A 20,698-nucleotide genomic window follows, 5' to 3' on the forward strand; every position below is an offset into this window, starting at 1 on the left:
GGGAAGGTCTGTATGCCACAAAGAACAGCTGCGACCCTGGGAGGGGTGGCCTACACAGAAGAGCAAATCATGTTTTTCTGCCAAGGAAGCATTATCATCAGTTTGAAACTTAGAAGCAGGCTTCAAAGACATGGTTCAATTATTATGTTTTTAAACTGGAAGCCCCTGCAGCTCAGATAAGGTGTGAGGAAAGGAGGAGAGAGCACTGCTGGGGGCAGGCATGTTTGGATACGTCATTAAGAGGCACCAATTGTGGTCAGGCCAAGTTCTCCTGTTTTCTCTTTCATCAACCTGTGCCAGCGGAGCCTGGGGGTGTGCTTTGTGTTTGGTGCGTGCGTCGAGCCCCGTCTGCAGCAGGGACAGAAAGGAGGAGAGTCCACCGGGAAAGGAGAAGCCATGTACAGGAGAAAGATGAGAGGGTAAAAGATGAGAGGGTAAAAAAAAAAAAAAAAAAAAAAAGAAGAAAAAAAAAAAAAAAAAGAAAAAAAAAGAAGGCAGTCCAGCTTCAGCTCGGTGTTGTTGCTGCTGCTTCGACCCAAGGGCGTCCCTCGCTTTGCAGCCCCGGGGGAGGGCTTTGTGTCCGTGCCGGCTCCGCCGTGCCTGGGGAAGGGCGAAGGGCAGTGCTGCTGGCAGCGCATCTGAGCGGGACCTTTGTCCCCAGGGTAACCGCAGCGGACGAGGCGCTGCACTGAGCCTGAGGGGTCTGAGCCTGTCGGGGAAGTTCCCAGTGGCTTAGAAGCTGTCCGGGGAGCCATAAACCATTGAGGAGCAACAGGTACTGACAAAAGCGCAGGGAAGAGAGGGAGTGTTGGGGAAGGGCTAAGGAGGGAACTGGCTCGCCCCGACGCTGGGCTGCAGGAGAAGCTGAAAATGCCTCTTCCTTGCTCGGCAGGTTCGAGGTCTTGAGACAGCTGTTATCACCCAAAATAAAGAGTCTCAGACCATTTTCTGTTCGAGGGAGGGGGAAGTTTTAATGCAAAGTTTAGTAAAGAAGTGCCTCGGTTGTGCAGAGCATTAGCAAGGGACAAAAAATGTGGGTTAAAGAAGTTTTGACAGATTTATGCTTATGTATTTTTAGACATTATCATTATTACTATTATTATCTTGCAATGAGAAGAAGAGTTTTAAATAGTTTCTAATAAAAAGTGTAAGAGGAAGGAAGGAAAATTATTAAATATCTACGATGGTGCAGTTTATTACCCAGTTTTAGTAAGAGAGATACTCGTATTAGGAGCTGTTTTTGTGAAAATTAGTACATCTTAAAATAATCTCTTTGCTTTCCTGTTCAAGTGGGACCATACAGTAGGAAATATATAAATAAGACATTTTAAATTTTGTATTTTGTAATCAGTCAATACATCTTCAAGGTTTAATGCACTTTTACATAGCAGCTGCATATTAATAAAAAAGAAAATATGGCCTAGGAGATAGTTCCGTTGGCTGTCATCCCTCTGCCATTTTCTGCCCTAATTCCTCTAAACGTTTTGGGGCACAATCCACCTTTTGAATTATTAGTCGTACTTTACAGTGTGTTTCTCTGCAGCTCTCATATTCTGAAAGGATTACAAATTCACCTCTGTGAGATTGACAAACCTGATCTAGAAAGAAAAATAATAATGTTTTCTTCTATATATATTTAATTATTTGCTGACTATGAATTTTGTCTCATATTTGTATCAATAGCTGTTATGTGATCAATTTTTTTTGAGTTAGGGTCTATGTGTACCATGCATAACAACGTTGAATAGGAAGGACACTTGGTGATAACTACAAAAAATTTAAAAAAGAGTTGAGATGATTGCATGAATTTGGGCAATGTATCTGTAAACTCACAATTTAAGTATTCTCTTATCTGACTTGGGGAGAAAAATGAATGCTGCCTTTCTGTATATATTCTATAGTGTGTGAATGTTTTGTCATGGTTTAAAAATTTCTCATTTGTCCTTCTGGTAGTGTTGTTTAAATTTTCATTAATCTGCTATTTAAGAATAGCAAGTAACAGCTGTAGCAAATATTAACAAGAATGCAGACTTTTGGTCATATTTTACTAAGTTGATTGCACCATAAATTTCACTTGGCTCAACACATCCCTAAGATGTCAGTATCTTGAAGATTAGTGTATTTCAAGATTGTTCTAAAGAAATAGCTTTATGTCCCTGGACACAGGACACCCGTTGCAATAGCTTGTCCAGAGTGCAATATTTTATGGCCAAAACACAGGCAAGAGGGTGCTTAAGTAAGACTTTGAAGTTTTAACTTGTGTGTTATCAGATGGGAACATCTACAGGCACCTTTGAACGAATCAGGTCTCTGTAATCTGTTGTGACATTGCTTTCCAAAACCTTTAAGGTACCTTTGGTAAAAATTAGATTAACTGACTTGGCTTGAATATTGGGAGTTTATTGAATTTTCTTTAGTAAACTTCAACTAGTCACATATTTTATATATTTATTGTGAACATATAATATAATTATATTATATATATATATGTTCCCTAAAATCGAGTTTTACATAAATTTAAGCTAATAGACATTAACTTCCAAATAACATAATATAAATAGAAAAAGTGCATGTCTTTTAACGCCTCAAATGAGAAAGCATAAAATTTGAGTCTGTGCTTCAATTTTGTCTCTCTTAGTGTTTTTTTAAACAACATACTAAAGGAATTATGTATAATAAAATAGTTATTCCTGTACCATAATTAAATATTTGGTGACATTTACATTTATTATTACATTTACATAAATTCAGTAGAAAGTCTGATAAATAAATCTGCATGTGCGGTTTCTTTGGTTGATATAAATGGAGTTTATACGGAGACGATAAATAGAGACACACCCTGTGATTTATAAACTGGTTTGTGTGCATGTGTATTTTAATGTGAAGGAGGCTGGGATGAGGAAGAAGACAGGGTAAGAAGACAAAGCCTTCTGACTAACTCAGATAAATGTGATATTTTTTTACATAGGTGATAAGTCCTGCATATAGAGAATATGTGACAGTTACTTTTTCTGAAAGATTTCATTTGTCCCTAGTTCAGACTGGGGGTTTTTGTGACTTTTTTTGTTATGTTTTTGTTTGTTTGTTTGGTTTGGGTTTTTGTTTGTTTGTTGGTTTTTGTTACTAATGAGTACTAATCTATAAAGCAATTTACAGGTTTACAGCTTCTCTCTTCAGAATCTGATCAGTTGTCTACTGGATTTACTCTGAATTTTTCTAATGTGGAAAAATGTATATCTGAAGTGCATTCTCATATAAATCTATATTAGGCAATTGTGCAAAAGCTACATAGTGCCTCTGGAGATTTCATTATTTATGCATTATGGATAATTACCGAGTATAAAAGATATATTCAAGACTACTGGCAGTCTTTGTAGAGGTCCTTAACTGACAATATTTAGAGGTCCTTTCTGAATCAGAAAATATCCATCCTAAGAGTTGCATCTTTTTGCATAAAGCACTTCTTTCCTCTTCTCTCATGTAGGATGGTGTTGACTGTGCTAATCCTTATGAAAATACAAACAGCAAGAGAATCCAGTAAGGAAAAATATTCAGCTTCATAGTGTATCAGTGCTTTTATTTTCTTCCTTTTATTTTTTTGTATTAGTTTTTACAAAATTCACAACAGCTCCCTACTTTGAAAAGGGCTACATGGGAGCGTTGTGAAAATGTCTGACATACAAAAAATATAGAGAGCTTTTAGAAATACTCCCACTGATGGGGAAGAGGACAGGCATAGGGAGGGGGAAGGCGGTGAAAGTTTTGCATGCAGCTGTAGATGAGGGGAGAATTAACAGTTCAGGGTTTGGTTCCTTTAGTTCCTTTACCCTGCCTGGTGCCTGCCTGCCTCTCCATTTTCCTTTCTCCTCTGATTTCCTCCACCTTCCCCCTTTTTAATGGAGTACTACTGAAAACAAAGTTGTAATCAGTGATTCCTTGAATTTTTTTCTTCTGTTTCAGCATGTACATATCTAAGAGGGCATTAAGAAAACACTTTGATCCCCGCAAGTATCCACACGAGACATACCTACTCTGTGAGCTTCAGTGGCGTGGGAGTCACAAGTTTTGGCAACACTGGGTCAGAAATGATGATAGTAACGATTCCCATGCAGAACAGTACTTCCTGGAGGAAATCTTTGAGCCAAGAAGCTACAATATCTGTGACATGACCTGGTACCTGTCCTGGAGCCCCTGTGGGCAGTGCTGCAACATAATACAGGATTTCCTGGAGGAGCAGCCCAATGTGAACATAGACATACGCATAGCACGGCTCTACTACGTAGACTGTGCAAGCAACCGCAGAGGCCTGATGGAACTTGCCAACTCGCCGGGAGTAACCATTGAACTCATGGAAGCTGAAGGCAAGGTTTCCCATGCTTTGTGGGACTGGGGAGGGGTGAGCTGGTGAACTTTGTGCATGGGTGAATTGGGTATGGGCTTGCTTCTATGGTGCCCTGTGTCTGCTCAACTTCGTTGGGGGCACAGCCATCACCATGCAGTGAATGAGAGTCAGATCCCAAAAAAAGATGTTTAAGTAGTGCAGGAGAAGAGGGGCAGGACCCTCAGCATCCAGATCTGTATGAAAATTCTCCTTTGTTTAGAGATACTATCCTTATGTCACTCCTGAGTGAATGGGGGATATGGTCCTTCTCCCTTGTCCTAAATGTAGTTGCTGGGATAAGGCTGGCTGAAGAGCTCCTCTGCAGTTAAGGGAGGGAAAAAAATTGCCCAGAGTGAATGGCATTGGTTCCAAATACGGAGTGGACAGCATCCATCAGCTGTCTTATCCATGGCCAAGCTGTCTCTGTGATATGGACACAAGGAAGAGCTTAAGAAGTCTTGTTCCCTGAGCTTCTCTGGCATCTGAACAAACTCAGATTAATTATCTTGCTTTTATTTCTCCAGACTATAATTACTGTTGGGAGACCTTTATACAACCAGGTGTCGACTATCATTTCTCGCCCAGGAACTTTGAATCAGCGATAGAGAGGAATCGTTCACGGCTCGAAGATATCCTTCAGGTACACTCTGAGAGACAGACGGGATCACATGAAATGATTTGCAGTCTGGGGCAACTGAGCTGTAAAGAGCAGGAAAGAAGCCCTTGTTCACATGTAGTTCTAGTTGGACTTTAAAGAGCACTGCAGCAGGCTTTTGAGAAAAGTAATGTACTAAAATCATGGGAACTATCCTATCCCACTGGGAGAGAAGCACTGTGGATATTTTTCCATCATATTGATGCCATCCTGGTTTTTGCCTTTTTTTCTTTTAAATGTTCTCTGTATTCTTTGCCCATATATTTGGAGCTCTGTAGCCTATTATTGTATTCCAGCTAGTTTTCTCAGTATTTTTCTGTGCCCTTTCCCTAGGCAGGAAGACAAAACAAATTCCAGAGCTCCAAGACCCAGGGGCACAAGGCCTGTTTCCTATCTTGGTTCTTCCTGGGAACCAAGGTTGAGAACAAGGTCTTTGAGACATATTTTCATAAACAAATACAGCTAGTATCAGGGGAGGGCTCCAGAGAAGGAACTTGACCTGGGGGGGGGAGTTGCATTACCACTTGTCCTCCTAACTGGGTCTTTTTATCAATTATGCTAATTTCCTAAAACAAATCAAAACTATATTCACCTCATGTGGGGGGAATTTTGTGGACATTCTCCATAACTGCCCCTGGAGGCCTCCAAATAAAAATGCACTTTTATGTTACCTCCTATACTAAAATTATCTCAGGTTTAATTTTCAGGTTGAAAAAGGCAACAATATTATGAAGGAAAGCTATGAGTGCAGTTTTTCTCCTTTGGGATCCTGGGTGGGAAATTCCTTGATTTTTACCTGGAACTCCAGTCTCATCTCAGAAACCCTCCACCAGATTCCTTTTTAACCTGGATCCGAGCGGGGGTTTCAGTTTGCTAAATGGTGCTACTCAGCCTCTTTCTCTCAATGTCTGCAGTGGTCTGACACCCCCCAGTTACTGGGCCCCTGCATGTTCATTAAAGACCATTCCAAATTCCATTCAGTAACTTCTCTGACTGGTGGGAAGGGTACAGTTCCTGTGAGATGAGAAAAGCCATTCAAAACAGAATGTCTGTGCCCTGTGAAAATTCAGGCTTTGCTTTTGTTTTGTGCCAGACCTCCTGAAAGGCAGGAGAGAGAAAGGTGTGTTCAACAACAGTGCTGAAAGTTTGTGGCCCTGGAGCCAAGAGACTTTGCTTGGATGAATAGGTCCACCTCCTTGGCTGGGAAGGACTGTATTTTAAAAAATTCTAGCAGAACTAATATAAGTACTTCAGCATTTTGATTGCAATATATTAGAATTTTTTGACAAATTCTATTTTTAGTGAACGAGAGTGAAAGAAACCTATGGCTATGTGGGTCATTGTTTTTTTGGGAAATCCATTTTGTATTGCACATGTGGAAAAGTAACATCTTGGGCTACTACAAGTAATAGACTGCTTCTGCTATGTCCATTTCAAATCACAGCAGGTTCAAAGTGCAGTTGGAGATCTAGATGTCATACTTCTATTTCCATTTCAGGGTCTTCATTTGTAGAATCAAAGAATCACAGAATATCTCAAGTTGAAAGAGATGCAAAAGATCATCAAGTCCTTCTCCTTGCATGACTACCTAAAACTAAACAACATGACTAAAATCATCATCCATGTTATAAACAGTTATGTAGTAGTTGACTTTCACTATAATTTGTTTGGTTTAATTATAAAATAGTAATTGTTTTTAGATAATTAGTGTAAGTCTCAAATTGCTTTTAAGTGTGGTAAAATTTGTAATTGCTTGAGGGCCATGTAGAAGGGGAAATAAGGCTTTTACAAGATGTAAGTGGGCTTGTGAAAGGTGTATTTTAAGATATGATTATTATTGCAAAATATACATCCAAGATAGCATAAGTGAAGAGCAGAAGACCATAAAGGAAGAGTACCAAGCTTAAAATGGCATCAGAAGACCATCAGAAGACCACCCTAGACTGCCAATGTCTGCAACTATTGAATTGTGCAAATGCTGCAAAAATCTGCAGCAAGATTGTAGTCAACCAGCCCAGAATAAAACTGCAAAATTATCTGAGTAAGTAATACAACTGTAACACTATAAAAGACTGCAGACAGAAGAGGTGGCTGTGGCCATGCACCCAGCATATGCTGTAAGTTTTGCTTTATGATTATCTCCTATTATCATTTCTTAAAACTCTTACAAATTTTAGAGGAGTGGGCTTTATTTTTGACACCAGTGAAGAACCTTTTCCTAATGTCCAGGCTGAACATCCACTAATGCAGCTTCATTCCATTTACACCAATCATGTCACTGATCAGTGGTTTCAGGATTACATACATTTCAGGATTACCCGGTCCCAAGTGGAGAATCCAGCACTTGCTCTTGTAATATTTCATACAATTGGTGACTGCTCAGCTCTTCAGTATCCAGATCTCTCTGCAGGGCCTCTTTACCCTCAAGGGAATCCACAGATGCTCCTAGTTTGTCATTGGCAAGATTACTTAGTTTTGGTTCCTACATTTGATTCCCCCATAGAGATGATTTATAAGAACGTTTAAGATCGCTGGCTGTAAAAATGAGCCCCAAAGAACCGCAGTGGTGACAGGTCATTAGTCTGATGTAAACCCATTGGCTGTAACTTTTTGAGCCATCAGCCAGCTGCTCACCCAGAGCCCTGTGGACTTATCTCGCTGTGTGCTGGACATTTTATCCTGAAGGTGAAGTACTGAGGCCTGAACAAGGGGCCTTGAGCCTCACTAACAAAGTGTTGTTAGCAATATGACACATATATCCTTTCTTTGGTGAAACATGAAAACAAAATACCTTTCTGTATTTAGAATCTGGACAAGGTCAAGTCTGTTTTGTACTACCTCTATTTTTCTATCTTTCCTTCTTCCTTTCTGCCTCTGCTTAAAAGTTTAACTCACTGCTGCCACAGGCTGCCCAGGGATCACTGTTGCCACATGTTGTTCAGAAAGGTTAAATCTGCAGGCTGTTCAGAAAGGTTTACATTGTTGCTGCTACAGGCTGTTGAACTGATAATACCGTTGTAATTGCTGCAGCCCATAAATAAAACTTTCTAATTGATTGCTTGGTGTTGTTTTGCCTTAATTTAGCCCAAGGCTATTCCAAATGTTGGCTGCCTCAGAGTGGTCCAGGACATGCCTCTCAGGACCTGATAATTCTCTCTCAGAATAACCTTCTCCATAACTTTACCGGGCACTGAAGTGAGACTGGCAGGCCTGCAATTACTCGGGTCTTCCTTCTTACCATTCTTGAAATGTTGGAAAAACACTGTCATCTTCCACTTGATCTGGAACCTTCCCAGGCTCCCAAGACCATTGAAAAACAATGCAAGGTCCTGTGATGATATTGGTCAGCTCCTTCAGTGCCTTGGGATGAACCCTGTCAGGCCCCATAGATTTGTGTGCATCCATCTGGGGCAGCCGCTCTTGAACCAGTTCAAAGTTGACTCTGGGCTTATCATCCCCTCAGCTGTGGTCTTCCAACACGGGTCCTGGAGTCCCAGGGCCCATCATCTGGCAAGAGATGGGCAGGATGCCAAAAGGAACACCTCTGGAGACTTGCTGTCTTCTCAGATAGCCTTGTTTCCTACCTCATGATTCAAGAAGTGAACTTAAAACCACAGAAAATGCCCCATCAGGGCAGAAAGCACAGTCCAGACACTGGATCTAGCAGTGACAGAGGGGTTGTTTTCTACAGAGAGCAGACAATCCTGGTCACCAGCTGTGGTTTGTCATTATCTGTCCCACTGCCTCAATACCCACAATGACTCCATTTGGGAACGTTGCATCTCACCTTTAGGGTCCATATATGGACTTAGTTTCACCCTGTCCTGCCATCTGCGTCCACAGTTTACTGGAGCAGAAAATTCCAGAATCTTATAGTTAGCCATGTAAACAAGCACTTGTCTCTGTTTTAAACTGATCAACTAATCACAGTAAGTGTCAGTTCTTGCTGTAATAATGCCTCATCATTAATCACTGAAACACTAGCCTGCATTAGAAAGACTGTGCTAACCTAGAGGATTTTCCACTGTTTTAGTGGGAACTCTAACATGTAACCAACAGCAGCACTTGATTTTAAAACTCAGCTTCAAAAGTCCACAGATGCTCTGTTCAACAGAAGCAAATCCTCAGTCCACCAAGAGGTGTGTCTGTGGAATGATAATTACAGTACCCATGGTCATTGCATTTCAGCATCTCCTCTCTGATAGCTAAAACAAGTAAGTAATTATTTTTATTTGCAAGTCCATCCTGGAAGTGGGCCACTAGATGGAGACCCCTTGTGCTTTTAAGGTGTCTTTAGAGAGGCAGAGAAAACTGATCACAAAAGTTGTTATGGAGGGGTGGGAAAGAGAAACAGAGATTATGTGAAACTGCTGAACAAAATTTATAAAATGTACCAAGTGTTTCCCTTTCAGTCTCCAATCTAACTAGTTGTTGGCACAGGCTGCCAAACAAAGGATATCACAGTAAAACCTTCCCAGCAGCTGTGGGGGTGGTTGTTGATGCCATGCCTGTGCAAAGGTTAATTTTCCTTAGTTCTTGTTTACACTGTCCTGTTGATCTTGTCTTGCCATGCTCAGCCCTTTCGCATCACAACCAGCTTTTGTCCAAAGCAAGCTTATGACATTCCAAGGTCATGAGCAAGGAAGAACCCCAAATTGTTTTCACAATAAAAAAAGAACAAAACAAGACTGCCCTCACTTGTGGCTTCCACTGACACACTGCCCACAGACGGCCCAGGAACTGATATGTTTAGTATGGACTGCAATGAAGAAAATCAACTCCATCCTTGATGGTGCCCAATGGTTGTAATGCCTGGTCCTGGTAGATGTTTTCTGCTTTTGATGGAGGTTTTGCCTCCCATGACAGCTACCTTTTACAGGTGAATTTTGGAGAGAGTTTACCATATATTGTCATTGAGCAATCCCTGGGTACCTGGAAAAGAAAATCTCAGAGCTGCAAGTTCCTAGAGCTGTTCTGAACACTCTCCTTGGTACAACCTATAGAAAATCATTGCTTTCTCTCAAGTGAAGTCCACCTGGTTATGTGGTCCCTCTCATATTTAAAGCTCTGCTGGTTGTGTGATGACTGACACAGGCTCTCAAGCAGGGCTTGGACACTAATCCCCACAGGGTTTGGGGTACTTACTGCTCTGCTTCGTGCTTTGACAAAGTGTGTGCATTGAAACAAAGACACAGAAATGAAGCAAAATCAGAAAGATATATATATAGAACTTCTCTGACTCAAAGTAGTGTGAGAAGACTGTAGAAGGACTGCTTAGAGTAGAAAAACATTCCAAAATACAGATACTTTCACTTGCAGCTTTTTCTCTCCACACTGACTCCTCATGAAGTATCTTTAATGAGCTGGGAAATTCTTTGATTTCTACAACCTCACCAGTTAATATGAAAGAATTATATTACTAGGATATCAGGATGTTTTGTTACTGAAGTAAGCATGCAGATAAGTCCTTCCCACTAGCTAATTATTTTTCACTTTGCCTGGATCAGAGCTCTGCCTGCACATCCTTGTGGCTGGCTGCCATTCCACTTCACTGTTCAGAGTTAGCCTCATAAAATTCACCCAGTAGTGGCAGGGTGCCACCAGTTATCTTAATCTCTTGTGTTTCGGTTTCCACATATGGAGGCTGTGCAAATCTTGGTAAAGTATGGTGACGCTGTACGGTCTTCAGAGAAAATGAAAGCAAAGGTATTGGGAGAGATAAGAGTCATGGGTGGGTGTGCTTATCAGAGTTGCAAAGTAATATGCTAACAAGGAGGTGTATTTGTGTATCTACAAGCTTGTGTTTATATGCATTATTGCATTATTGTACATACACATATCCGTAAATATCTGCATGAGTGTGAATTCATACATAAAGGTTCATACATAAACACATTTTAGCCTTTTTTAAATGTGGAGGTCACAGAATAAATTTCAAAAGGCTCTGTGTGATTTTTCTTTCCATAAAAATATATAGATACCGACTGAGAAAACTCCATTAAATCCAAGTAAACACACAGTGGATTTTCCTTTTACTGTCAAATGTGTCAGCAGCGGAAGACTTGAACTAACACAGGATTTACCATTTCAAATTAAGTCCAGGAGGCAGCCTGTTAGTGGAGGCTGAGACTTAAACCTCTGTAGGATAAACCCCAGGCTTTTGTCACATTTAAATGTAACCTTTCTCTCTGCTTCCAGATTTCCACTGGGTGATTCTCACCTCTTTCCAATAGATTATCCAGCCAGAGAATAAAGAGCTCAGTACCTGTAAAACCTTCAGAGATTTGCAAACTAGGATCTTAGCTGATTCAAACCTTTTTATCTTCTTTGATGTCTGATTTAACTTTTCTTCTGTGCTCCTCTTTCTCCTCTAACCTGTCCATCTTCCCTAATTTCTTCCACATATTTCCATTTCTAGGACTCTGTCTCAGTCCACATTTGTTACCAGATGCATGCCTTGGGTTTCGAGTGTCAGATAAGCTAAAAGATGCTTGAGAAAAGGGAGTGGTACATCAGCAGACAACACCTCTGTAATAGTCATGCTGCAGACCTGTTTTCCTGCATTCTCTTTCCTGGGAGACATCTGAAGGGACCTAACTCCCTGATGCTCTGTCCACCTCTCTCTCACTCAGTATATATCCTGGAGGCCCTTCGTAAAATGTTCTGAAGAAATTGTGGCACTTTTAGATTATTTTCCCTGGTGAATCTGGTCATATGTACACAGCATGTCTCTACTACCACCAAAGGGAATATTCTCATGAAGGTCTAAGGAGCCTGGTGTTTAAAGGAGGCATGAGTAAGTGTCTCTCCACCATTCTATGTGCCCTTTGCTGTGTATGTCCCTCCAAAATGCATTCAGGTTCATGAGGCATACATATGAGAATGATGGTTATTTAAAAAAAATCCTTTTGCTGGAGTGGTTGACATATATTCAGGCGTTACCAACAGTTCAGCATCACAAACCACTTCCACATTTATATCTTACATTACTGTAAGCAGCTTCTGAAAGGGGATATAACTGACTGCATGAGAAGTAGAATAAAAATTTTTATCACAGTAAAAATACGACACTCCACCCATACAGATAACCCTTGCTACAGGCATGTAACAATTTAAAGGGATTACTACAGGTTGCTCATAAAAACCAAAGAACAGGTTTTCCACCTAGTTGTACCATCCTTCTGAAGGCCATCATCCTCCTCTTGACTCACTGAAGCCTGGTCCCCACAAACAGAACGTGCAAGTTCTTCTAGAAGTATGAAAATTCACTTGTGTGGCAACCTTGTCTTCCTGATTTTATTAGGGTTAAAGCAACTACTGAATTTGGAAGGTATTCATCTTCTCACATTAGGCTAACAGAGAAATATTTCAAAATTTTTTTTTTTTTTCATTTTGGCTTTCCATCATCTCATACAGCACAGTCACCTTCCTGGAGACACCTGAAAATGTTGCATTGCTGATTCCTTGCTTAGACATTTTTGTTTCTCCACTTTCTGTGGCACGTTGCTGGTTTTCTGTCAGGAACTACTTCTGCTAATCAAGTCATTCCTTGCAGATCAGACTAATAGCCTCTAAGCCTAATTCACACCTGCTTATTTGTAAATATGTACTGTAAGTTCAGGGCGGTGAAGGGAGTGCTACAGCACCAAAGCATTCCTCCTCTCACTGAGAATCATGCCCACGAACTCAAAACCATATTAGCCAATCATGTTTTTGCTTAATCATATTTTTGTTTCAACAATCTCTTGAGTGTTTGAGTTGCTCCCCTTCACTCTTCTATGGTAGGAAATAATGCAACCACCAGGGAACAATTCTGCGTTGAGAAGTGAGGCTTGACCTTTCAGCAGAAGAGGCCCCGAGGGCAAACTCTGTGTTGGCACTGCCTGATGACCTGCCACAACCAGTCTTCTCCTTGACAGCGAGTCCTGCCAGTGCCTGAATCCCTACTCCCTCTGAACTTCACCATTCATATACACTTCGGGGTTTTTTTCTGCCCTGGCAGAAAACTGAATACTTTTTGACAATAGAATACTGAGAGCTTGCTGCAGAGAATACAAATAAATCACTCCCTTAGCTTTAAAATCCCACATTGGGCTGGGCACCAAGGAAGGCAATCTCTACATCATGCATGAGGCCAAAAATAATTGTGTCACAAAACCAGAAAAAACCATGAGTAACAGAGACTGATTCTACCTAAGCCATGAGAAGAATTATTTTGTAATCCCTTTCCTCTGCAAGCCAGTTTTGAGTATGTCAGAGGAAAGCTTCTCACTAGAAACCAGCATTGTTTCAGTAATTTTTCAGATTAAATGGGAAGTATTTTTTTGCTGCATCTTGTGAGAATTACAGAACTGATCACAGTAAGGTGATGTCCAGTTCATAATGCTGAGCAGATTTCTCAGGGCACTGGAAAATGCCTGTTCTATTTGCATTAGTGAACTGATATAAGGAACAATAGCTTCTGCAGATACTCCACACATGGCTCAGGTCTTGCTCTCAGTGTCCACATGAGTACAGAGATCTTCTCAGCTGTGATATTCAAAAATATCTGGATGTTCCCTCACAACAAGGTGTCCACTGCCAAACTCTCCTGGATGGTGGGAAGCTTGCTTAGAGTCAGCCTGAGAGTGGCTGCCCAGTCACTGCCCACAGCTCAGTGGTCACACACATTGAGTCTCTTCCTTGATTAGGGGAGGACTCGGGCGCAAGGGGGTGTGAGTGGTCCTTGGAACTCCACAGGAGAAATCCCATGAAGGGAAATGGCAGTAACCACAATCCTGCTGGAGTTCCACAGACTCATGGGTTTTGCACATGATATCTTCTGTTTACCTCTTTCCACTGGGCGTGGAAACTTCCTTGTGGCATCTGGGTGTCAGAAAAGTGACATGCCATGCCAGAGCTATATGGCTTGATGCCATTTGTGTAGGTGCTTTTCTCTCTTGTGGCATTGGGGTGACTAGAGAAGATTTGCTTTTCTGTTCTGGAGCCAGAGTTTAAAAAGAAATGTAATTTCTGTCTGCACTGCAAAAAGTGGCTCATCTTTTAATTCCAGCTTCTGGAAGGAAACCTTGTACTCAAGGCCAGATCAATTTCTGAGTGGGATCCCCCCCATTTGCAGTTCTTTGCTACCAGGGGCTTACTTTCAGCTTCAGCCAGCTGGATAGTGCACGTAAGTGTGAAGAAAGTCACGATAAGGAAATACTCAGCGAATCAGCAGCATTAATAAGGCCCAAAGATCAGTATTATGATTCGGGAATAGAAACTGAAACTAATGTAAGACTTATAAAGTCGCACCAGTCTCCCAGGAAGCAACACATAAATCCAGAAATACCCATGGCTGCTCTCTGTGCCAGAGGTAAGTACATTTATGTGAAAGGTAGGCCTATTTCTCCATAATCAAGATATTTACTGTAGTTGTATCTAAAGGACTGGAGTGTAAACACAAATGTGTTTTGTTGGCATGAGGATACACAGGAGACAGATGTGGATTTGTGTTTTATGCCTTTGAATACATTACTGTATCTTGAGTCTTGGGTCCAGCTTCAAAATATTAATATGATTTTGTTAACCTTGGTATGGCAGGAAGAATTCAAAATCCAAAAGAACTTTTATTGAGAAAAGATATCTCAAAGGCATTTAAGAATGGAACAACTTAGCTAGCTTATGTATTCATCTATTTTATTTTCATTGTGATAAATAAATAGAATATTCTTAAAGAATCAGGGCAATAAGGCTGTGCAAGTAGTTGATCTTGTCTCTGTTGATGTGGAAAACTATTTTCTTCATGTTAAAATGTAATTTTACTCTGTATAATTCAGAATTTCTCATCTGCAAGACCTAAGCTGCAGAAAAATGCCTTTAGTATCTTAATTCTAAGTAAATTTTAAGAGAAATCTTTAGTATATTATGTATAATTCATAAAAACAAAAAAGAAAAAGGAAATTAATTATTTTTATTTTATATACACTTAAAATTAAAAAAAAAATCAAATAAAATTACAGTTCCTAGCTCCTTAAATTTCCTATTGGTGGTTTTTTGCCACCATTTATTTATTTAAATAAGTAGCCTTGATCACCTGCAATTGTTTTCCTCTAGACCCTCAGCTGGGAAGGGATGAATAAGTCATGGGGTCAAAGTTGCTTGCCACCATAGAAGATAAAATGTGTATAATCAGGCAGGTCTGTGTTGCCACCCTGCATGTATTTCTTACCCTCCTTTCTGTACCAGTATTTTTTTCCTGATATTTTTTAGTTTTTTAGAAAGTTACAGATTAAGTAAAGATGGAAAGTCGGTTGTGGAAATGTTTTTGTCTAGATTGCCAAGATTCTCAGTACCAATGAGAAAATGGCTCAAGCTTTGCCTGTCTCATAGAAGTGGTTTGGAAGATTTAAAGGGATAAGACATTTGATTCTGCTCTTTGATTAGTCAGAGAAAAACAGATGCAGTACTGCTGAAATCAGGGAATTTAAACTTGAGAGTTCACACAATCAACCATAATGTGCTAAACTGAGCAAGGATTAGTGTACAAAATAGTTTAAACAACCATCAAGTTCAACTTCCAGGTGGGAGTCCACACGTCCTGCATCCAAGAGTGCCTATCCTGCTATGCAGTGATTACTTACTGACCCCTTTTAGAGAAAAGAGATTTGTCAGGGTGTGTACAGAACTGAAAGGGGTCTGGACAGAAAGGGGAGAGGAAATTTTGTTTTCTGACCTGCTATCCTTAGTGACTCACAAATCTTTTCTACACAGGTCCCTCATCCAGAGAGAACAACCAAGGGTAAGAGATGTAGCTCTGTCACTCACTGCTGCCTGAGCTACTTGGCAATTTCCAGAGACAGCCTTGTGCCTTTTTTTATTCTTACTATCCCTTTCCTCAGTCTTCCTTTTCCAGTTGCCTTACTGCTTTGACTGGTGCTGATCTCTGAGTGGCGATGAGGTTGCTTACCCACCCAACAGTTCTCAAGGAGGTGCTGGGGGTGTTCTGAAGTTTTCATCAAATTCCAGGTTTAGATCGCTAAATCGCAACATTCTTCAAGCTGCTCATTTCTGATGGGAAAAGCTGGGAGTGAGAGTCCAAATATCATTGAAGTGCTGGGATCACAGTACTGTTGGTACTCTTCTTCAGGTGGAAGATACCGCCAAGAGACTTCCAAAGAAATTATTCGCCTAGACAAAATGGACGGGTGGTGTACCTGCTGTATGAAATCAGGTGGAGAAGAGGTTCCGTCTGGAGGAACTGGTGCTCGAACAACCATGAACAACATGCTGAAGTCAACTTCCTGGAAAATCATTTCAATGACAGGCCACAAACTTCTTGCTCCATCACCTGGTTCCTTTCAACTAGTCCCTGTGGAAAGTGCTCCAGAAGGATTCTGGAGTTCCTGAGGTCACACCCAAATGTGACCTTGGTAATATATGCAGCCAAGCTGTTCCGGCACCACTATATTTGGAACCGACAAGGTCTCCGCAACCTGATAATGAATGGAGTCACTATACGTGTCATGAATCTTGAAGGTAACCCAGCTACTCTTTGTCTAAGTGATTGAAAGTTCTATGTGCACTCTTAGTTTGTAACAGAGGTGATGACTGGCTTTGGGGAGGACTGGTGAGTGCAAAAATGTCACTCTCTTCTGCCTTTTTTCTTCCTCAGTCCTGTACAGCAGTAGAACCAGCATGGTCATTTCCTCTTGCCAAATCTGAACATGGAGGGTTGGAGGTTTCTCTCGCTATCCATGCTTCCGTTATATGCAGTGTAAAACCCTGGGCAAGATAGAACCTGTCCCTCCTAGAATACACATGCAGATCAGCTTGCCAGCTGCATCAAATAATTGGTTTCCCTTGGTAGCTGGAAAAGAGAAGGAAACTTGTCTAAAGGACACTTTCAAATGATGCATCACAGAAGATGTGTCTTGCACATGTCTTGCCTTTTTGTGTGTGTATCTTGCTTGCCTGGTGATGTCTGGCTGTAGAAACAGTCCAGACAAGCAACTCACAAAAAGGAATGTAAGGAATGTACATTTGAAGAGATGAACCTCACGCACCTGTGTGGATACTGACCACTGGAATGTGGAGCTATGAAACCCATCAGATCAAATATAACCTTAAAGGACATTACTTGCACTGGGGGCGCTGTCTCTGGGATTATAGCACCAAAGCATTGACAGAAGCTCTGGCCATCCTATCAACACTAAGGTCAATATGAAACTGCTAAATGTTAGAGTGCTCACTCGAGGTTTTCCCTGATCATTGGGATAAGTCAGACAGATTCATGATTGAAGCAACTTGTCTTACCAAAGCTGTGTTTTCAAGCACAAGGTTGCCAAAAGGAGAGCCTGACCAGCTCTGACTGCATGTCCCACTTCCCTTTTCACTGCTGGCACTTGCTGATTCCTTCTCTCTTGACTTTAGGCCAGAGCATGCTATTTGTGATAAGGGTTGCCCAAGCCACCACAATGATCAATTTCTCTCTCTGGCAACTCATTTTTAGACATATTGCTACTCTGTAGAGTTTTGGTTCCCCTTTCCACTAACTTATTTGTGTAGTTATTTGTGTACCCCTTGTATGAGTACCTTTGTCCTTTACTGTATTCTTACTGAGAAACAAATGACTCACTGACATGTTAATGAAGAAAGAACTGGGCATCCTTTCATCAAGAGTGATTGGGTACCTCTCTTCTTAGATTACAGGTACTGCTGGAGAAATTTTGTTGCATATCAAAATGGAGAAGATTATTATTGGCCCCAGAACGTCATTGTATACTTCTTTCTGAATTGCACAGAACTCTTTCATATCTTTTTGGTAAGTAGACACCTGAAGAAAATAGCAAGAGCAAAAATAAATGCAAAAAATCCAAGGAAAAGGAGATTTGGATGATCCCAGCAATGGTGTTAGCTGCATAAGCAGAGAGCCAAGCAGGTAAGAGATTGCCAGAGGATGATGCTGCTACATTGTGCCTTTGTGGCCAGGAACAGAGAAGAGATTTAGCAGTACTCTCAGATTTTAACTAAGGAAATTATTTCTACCCTTTGCATGAATCAGCTACCAGTTCATTAGCTTGCAGCTTACCAGAGCTATTTGACCCCAAAAGCTCCTTCAGCTCTGTAATCATGATTCAAGTATTCTCTTTTTGCCTCAGGGCAGGGCCACGGATTTCAGTTAAGTTCTGAGCAAGTTCAAAAGCCCAGATGGGTGGATTTACCTTCAGGATCAGAGTTTACATATTAGAGTATAATATGACCAAGATCTGCTTTCCATTTTTCTTGCAATCCATACAAATGCAGGAGTTATTTGTACAGCCTGATATCCTACTCAGAAAGAGGAAGTGTTCTACTGAACAGAAGAGAAGACCAGGACTGGACTAAACTGCTGGGCTCAGCCACCCTTTGTGGGGCAAGCCAGTTCCTGCTTGAACTGATCCCTCTGTGCAGAATGGATGGCAGGAGATGGAGGAAGGGATGCACAAAACCGCTAGCAGGAATTTAGAGTGACAGACACAAAATGGTACAGACAGGAACTTAGAGACACAGACACAAACCTAACCTGTTTGTATGATGCTATGAATGGCTTGTTTTATTTCTGGCTGAGGAAAAGGTACACATTACACTTCATTTCCCCTCCATCCACCCCAAACATTACATAGGACTTTCAGTACCTCAAGACCTGACCTTTCCATTTCTTGTCTGAGTAAGACATTCAGATGACAGGATATACACACTCAGTAGTAATGTCCAGTCAATCAGCTGATCTAACAAAGTACTTTATGCAATGAAATGGTTTAGGAGACATTTTCCCCTTGGCTTTCAGCCTTTCTGAATCTCCTAATGCCTGAGATGATTAAATAATTTAGCAGCTTACGCACGATCAAGTGCATGGTGTGATGCTTGCCAGGAGCTGAGCAGAGCTGTCTGTGAAATGCTTGTGAGTGCTGACAAACTGCTGCTGACTCAGCACGGTTCCCTGTACAGAAGTACAAGGGGAATCTGCCCTTCAGGTCTTGGTTTTAAAGAACCAGCTAACAAATTGCCTGTCCCAGCCAGGCAACCTTGATGATTTCTGCAGAGTCCTGCTGGCTGGGAAGCCTGCTGGAAGTCAGGCACTTCCTCAACTGCTCTGCTGTCTCAGCTAAACACAAGTCACCCTTCAAATGAATGTGAACAGGTCCCATCATCAGTAGCTCTAACTACCAACCCTCCGCAGAAGGAATGGGAATGTCTGTGTGCTCAGCCCTTTTGAGCATCCTGACCCGTTGTACTAATTATGCAGAGGTGTGATGAGGTGAGTGAGTTCCAGGCACGTGCTCCAGAGAAATGCACACTGTTGCATCAAGCCCTGGCAGAAGAAAAACACTGAGGAACCAGAGGGGATTTGGTGGAGTGCCCCTGCAAAGGGCAGGGGACGGGGGCACTTGTCCTACCAGGAGAGGCTGAGTGAACAGGCTTTCCTTGACCTATAGAGAAGGTGGCTAAGTGGCATCTTAGTGCAAAACTGCAGTTTTCCACTACGTAAAGGCAGTAAAGACATAGCCAAACTCTCCTCAGTGATGCACAGAGAGAAAACAAGGTAACACACACAAGCTGCAATGAGGGAAAAAGTCTCGTCTCCCCTGACAATGGTGCTGTACTGGAACATGGAGAGGCTCCAGTCACCTCCATCCCAGGAGACACTGAGAACTTTCCTCTGAGCTGTCGGATCCAGCCTTGGAGTTAGCCATGCTGCAAACATGGTGTGGTACTACAAACCTCTTGGGGGGCCTTTCTAATGCCCTCAAAAATCTGCCTTTCCACAGGATCCAACTCCTCTTCCTCTGCATTCAGCCATGCAAGTTGCCACCTTTTAAATGTTTCTCTTTCTAAATGATCTGTATTTCTACAGACATTTCTGGCGTACGTGGCACAGTAAATTATGAGGTGCTACCCTGTTGTCTGGAAAAACGTATCTTGAGGGAGATTATTTAACACACTGAAGGAGGATCAGAGTGATCTCCTGGAGCAGACGCTTTATTTTCAAATTCTCTATCATGCTAAAGAGATGGCTTAAGCTTTTGGTATCTAATTTTTAACCTTTTTTTTTTTTTCTTCCTCCTAGGGGCTTCCTCCACTTCTGGCAAACTGAATGCTAACGAGCATCACCACCATGCTTTCAAGCTCAGTTTGTGCATCAATACAAGACGAGAAAAGCCAGTCCCTGTCAGTCTTTTCTTCTGCAACCTTGCTAAGTTTCTTGCTGCAACCAGAGAAGACTCCTATCACTGTCTGGGCATTGCTAAGTATTGAGCAGAAGGAGCACATGAGGAGCCATCAGGAAGCTCGGATGATGCTCTCATGATGTAAAGACCAGGACACTCTGGTCTTTACAGACCTTTTTGAGAGTCCGGTGGGGATGGAGACCATGCCCCATAATCAGGCCTTCCATGTCTGCAGATTCTGCAATCAGATTCTGCAAGTGTCCTCTTGAGATGCCAGCCTGTAACATTTTTCATGCTCTGATCTGTTCCAAAGAAGTAATCAGCTGTGCATTCTTGCTTTCAGAATTTCCTACGACGATCACTTTTATGGCTACATATGTATGTTTCAGAATATATTTAATATTATTAAAGTATTTATGCAATACTGTAGTAAGATTTCATTTTAAGGTTTTATTTATGAGTGTAAACTTTATT

At 41.4% G+C, this 20,698-nt stretch overlaps 2 protein-coding genes across 2 annotated transcripts; both read left to right on the forward strand.

Annotated features, from left to right (window-relative positions):
* The first annotated feature begins 310 nt into the window (after positions 1 to 310).
* On the forward strand, positions 311 to 8,091 carry LOC128784759 (C->U-editing enzyme APOBEC-1-like). The gene is made up of 4 exons (XM_053936619.1): positions 311 to 419; positions 3,961 to 4,361; positions 4,906 to 5,021; positions 6,535 to 8,091. Exons 1-4 carry the CDS (start codon positions 397 to 399, stop codon positions 6,547 to 6,549), a joined length of 555 nt encoding a protein of 184 aa, XP_053792594.1. The 5' UTR covers positions 311 to 396; the 3' UTR covers positions 6,550 to 8,091.
* Positions 8,092 to 14,369: 6,278 nt separating this feature from the next.
* On the forward strand, positions 14,370 to 20,151 carry LOC128783734 (C->U-editing enzyme APOBEC-1-like). Its single transcript, XM_053934762.1, has 5 exons — positions 14,370 to 14,391; positions 15,789 to 15,816; positions 16,165 to 16,553; positions 17,720 to 17,838; positions 20,125 to 20,151. Exons 1-5 carry the CDS (start codon positions 14,370 to 14,372, stop codon positions 20,149 to 20,151), a joined length of 585 nt encoding a protein of 194 aa, XP_053790737.1.
* The last annotated feature ends 547 nt before the right edge of the window (positions 20,152 to 20,698 follow it).

Source organism: Vidua chalybeata, chromosome 2, assembly GCF_026979565.1.
Source record: "Vidua chalybeata isolate OUT-0048 chromosome 2, bVidCha1 merged haplotype, whole genome shotgun sequence".
Lineage (NCBI taxonomy): Eukaryota > Metazoa > Chordata > Aves > Passeriformes > Viduidae > Vidua > Vidua chalybeata.

Coding starts and splice junctions, on each gene's coding strand:
- LOC128784759 (XM_053936619.1), top strand. CDS start 397: ATGTACAGGAGAAAGATGAGAGG. Junction 420..3,960: donor TACAGGAGAAAGATGAGAGG/GTAAAAGATGAG, acceptor CTTCTGTTTCAG/CATGTACATATCTAAGAGGG. Junction 4,362..4,905: donor TGAACTCATGGAAGCTGAAG/GCAAGGTTTCCC, acceptor TTATTTCTCCAG/ACTATAATTACTGTTGGGAG.
- LOC128783734 (XM_053934762.1), top strand. CDS start 14,370: ATGGCTGCTCTCTGTGCCAGAG. Junction 14,392..15,788: donor GGCTGCTCTCTGTGCCAGAG/GTAAGTACATTT, acceptor TTTTCTACACAG/GTCCCTCATCCAGAGAGAAC. Junction 17,839..20,124: donor AACTCTTTCATATCTTTTTG/GTAAGTAGACAC, acceptor TCTTCCTCCTAG/GGGCTTCCTCCACTTCTGGC.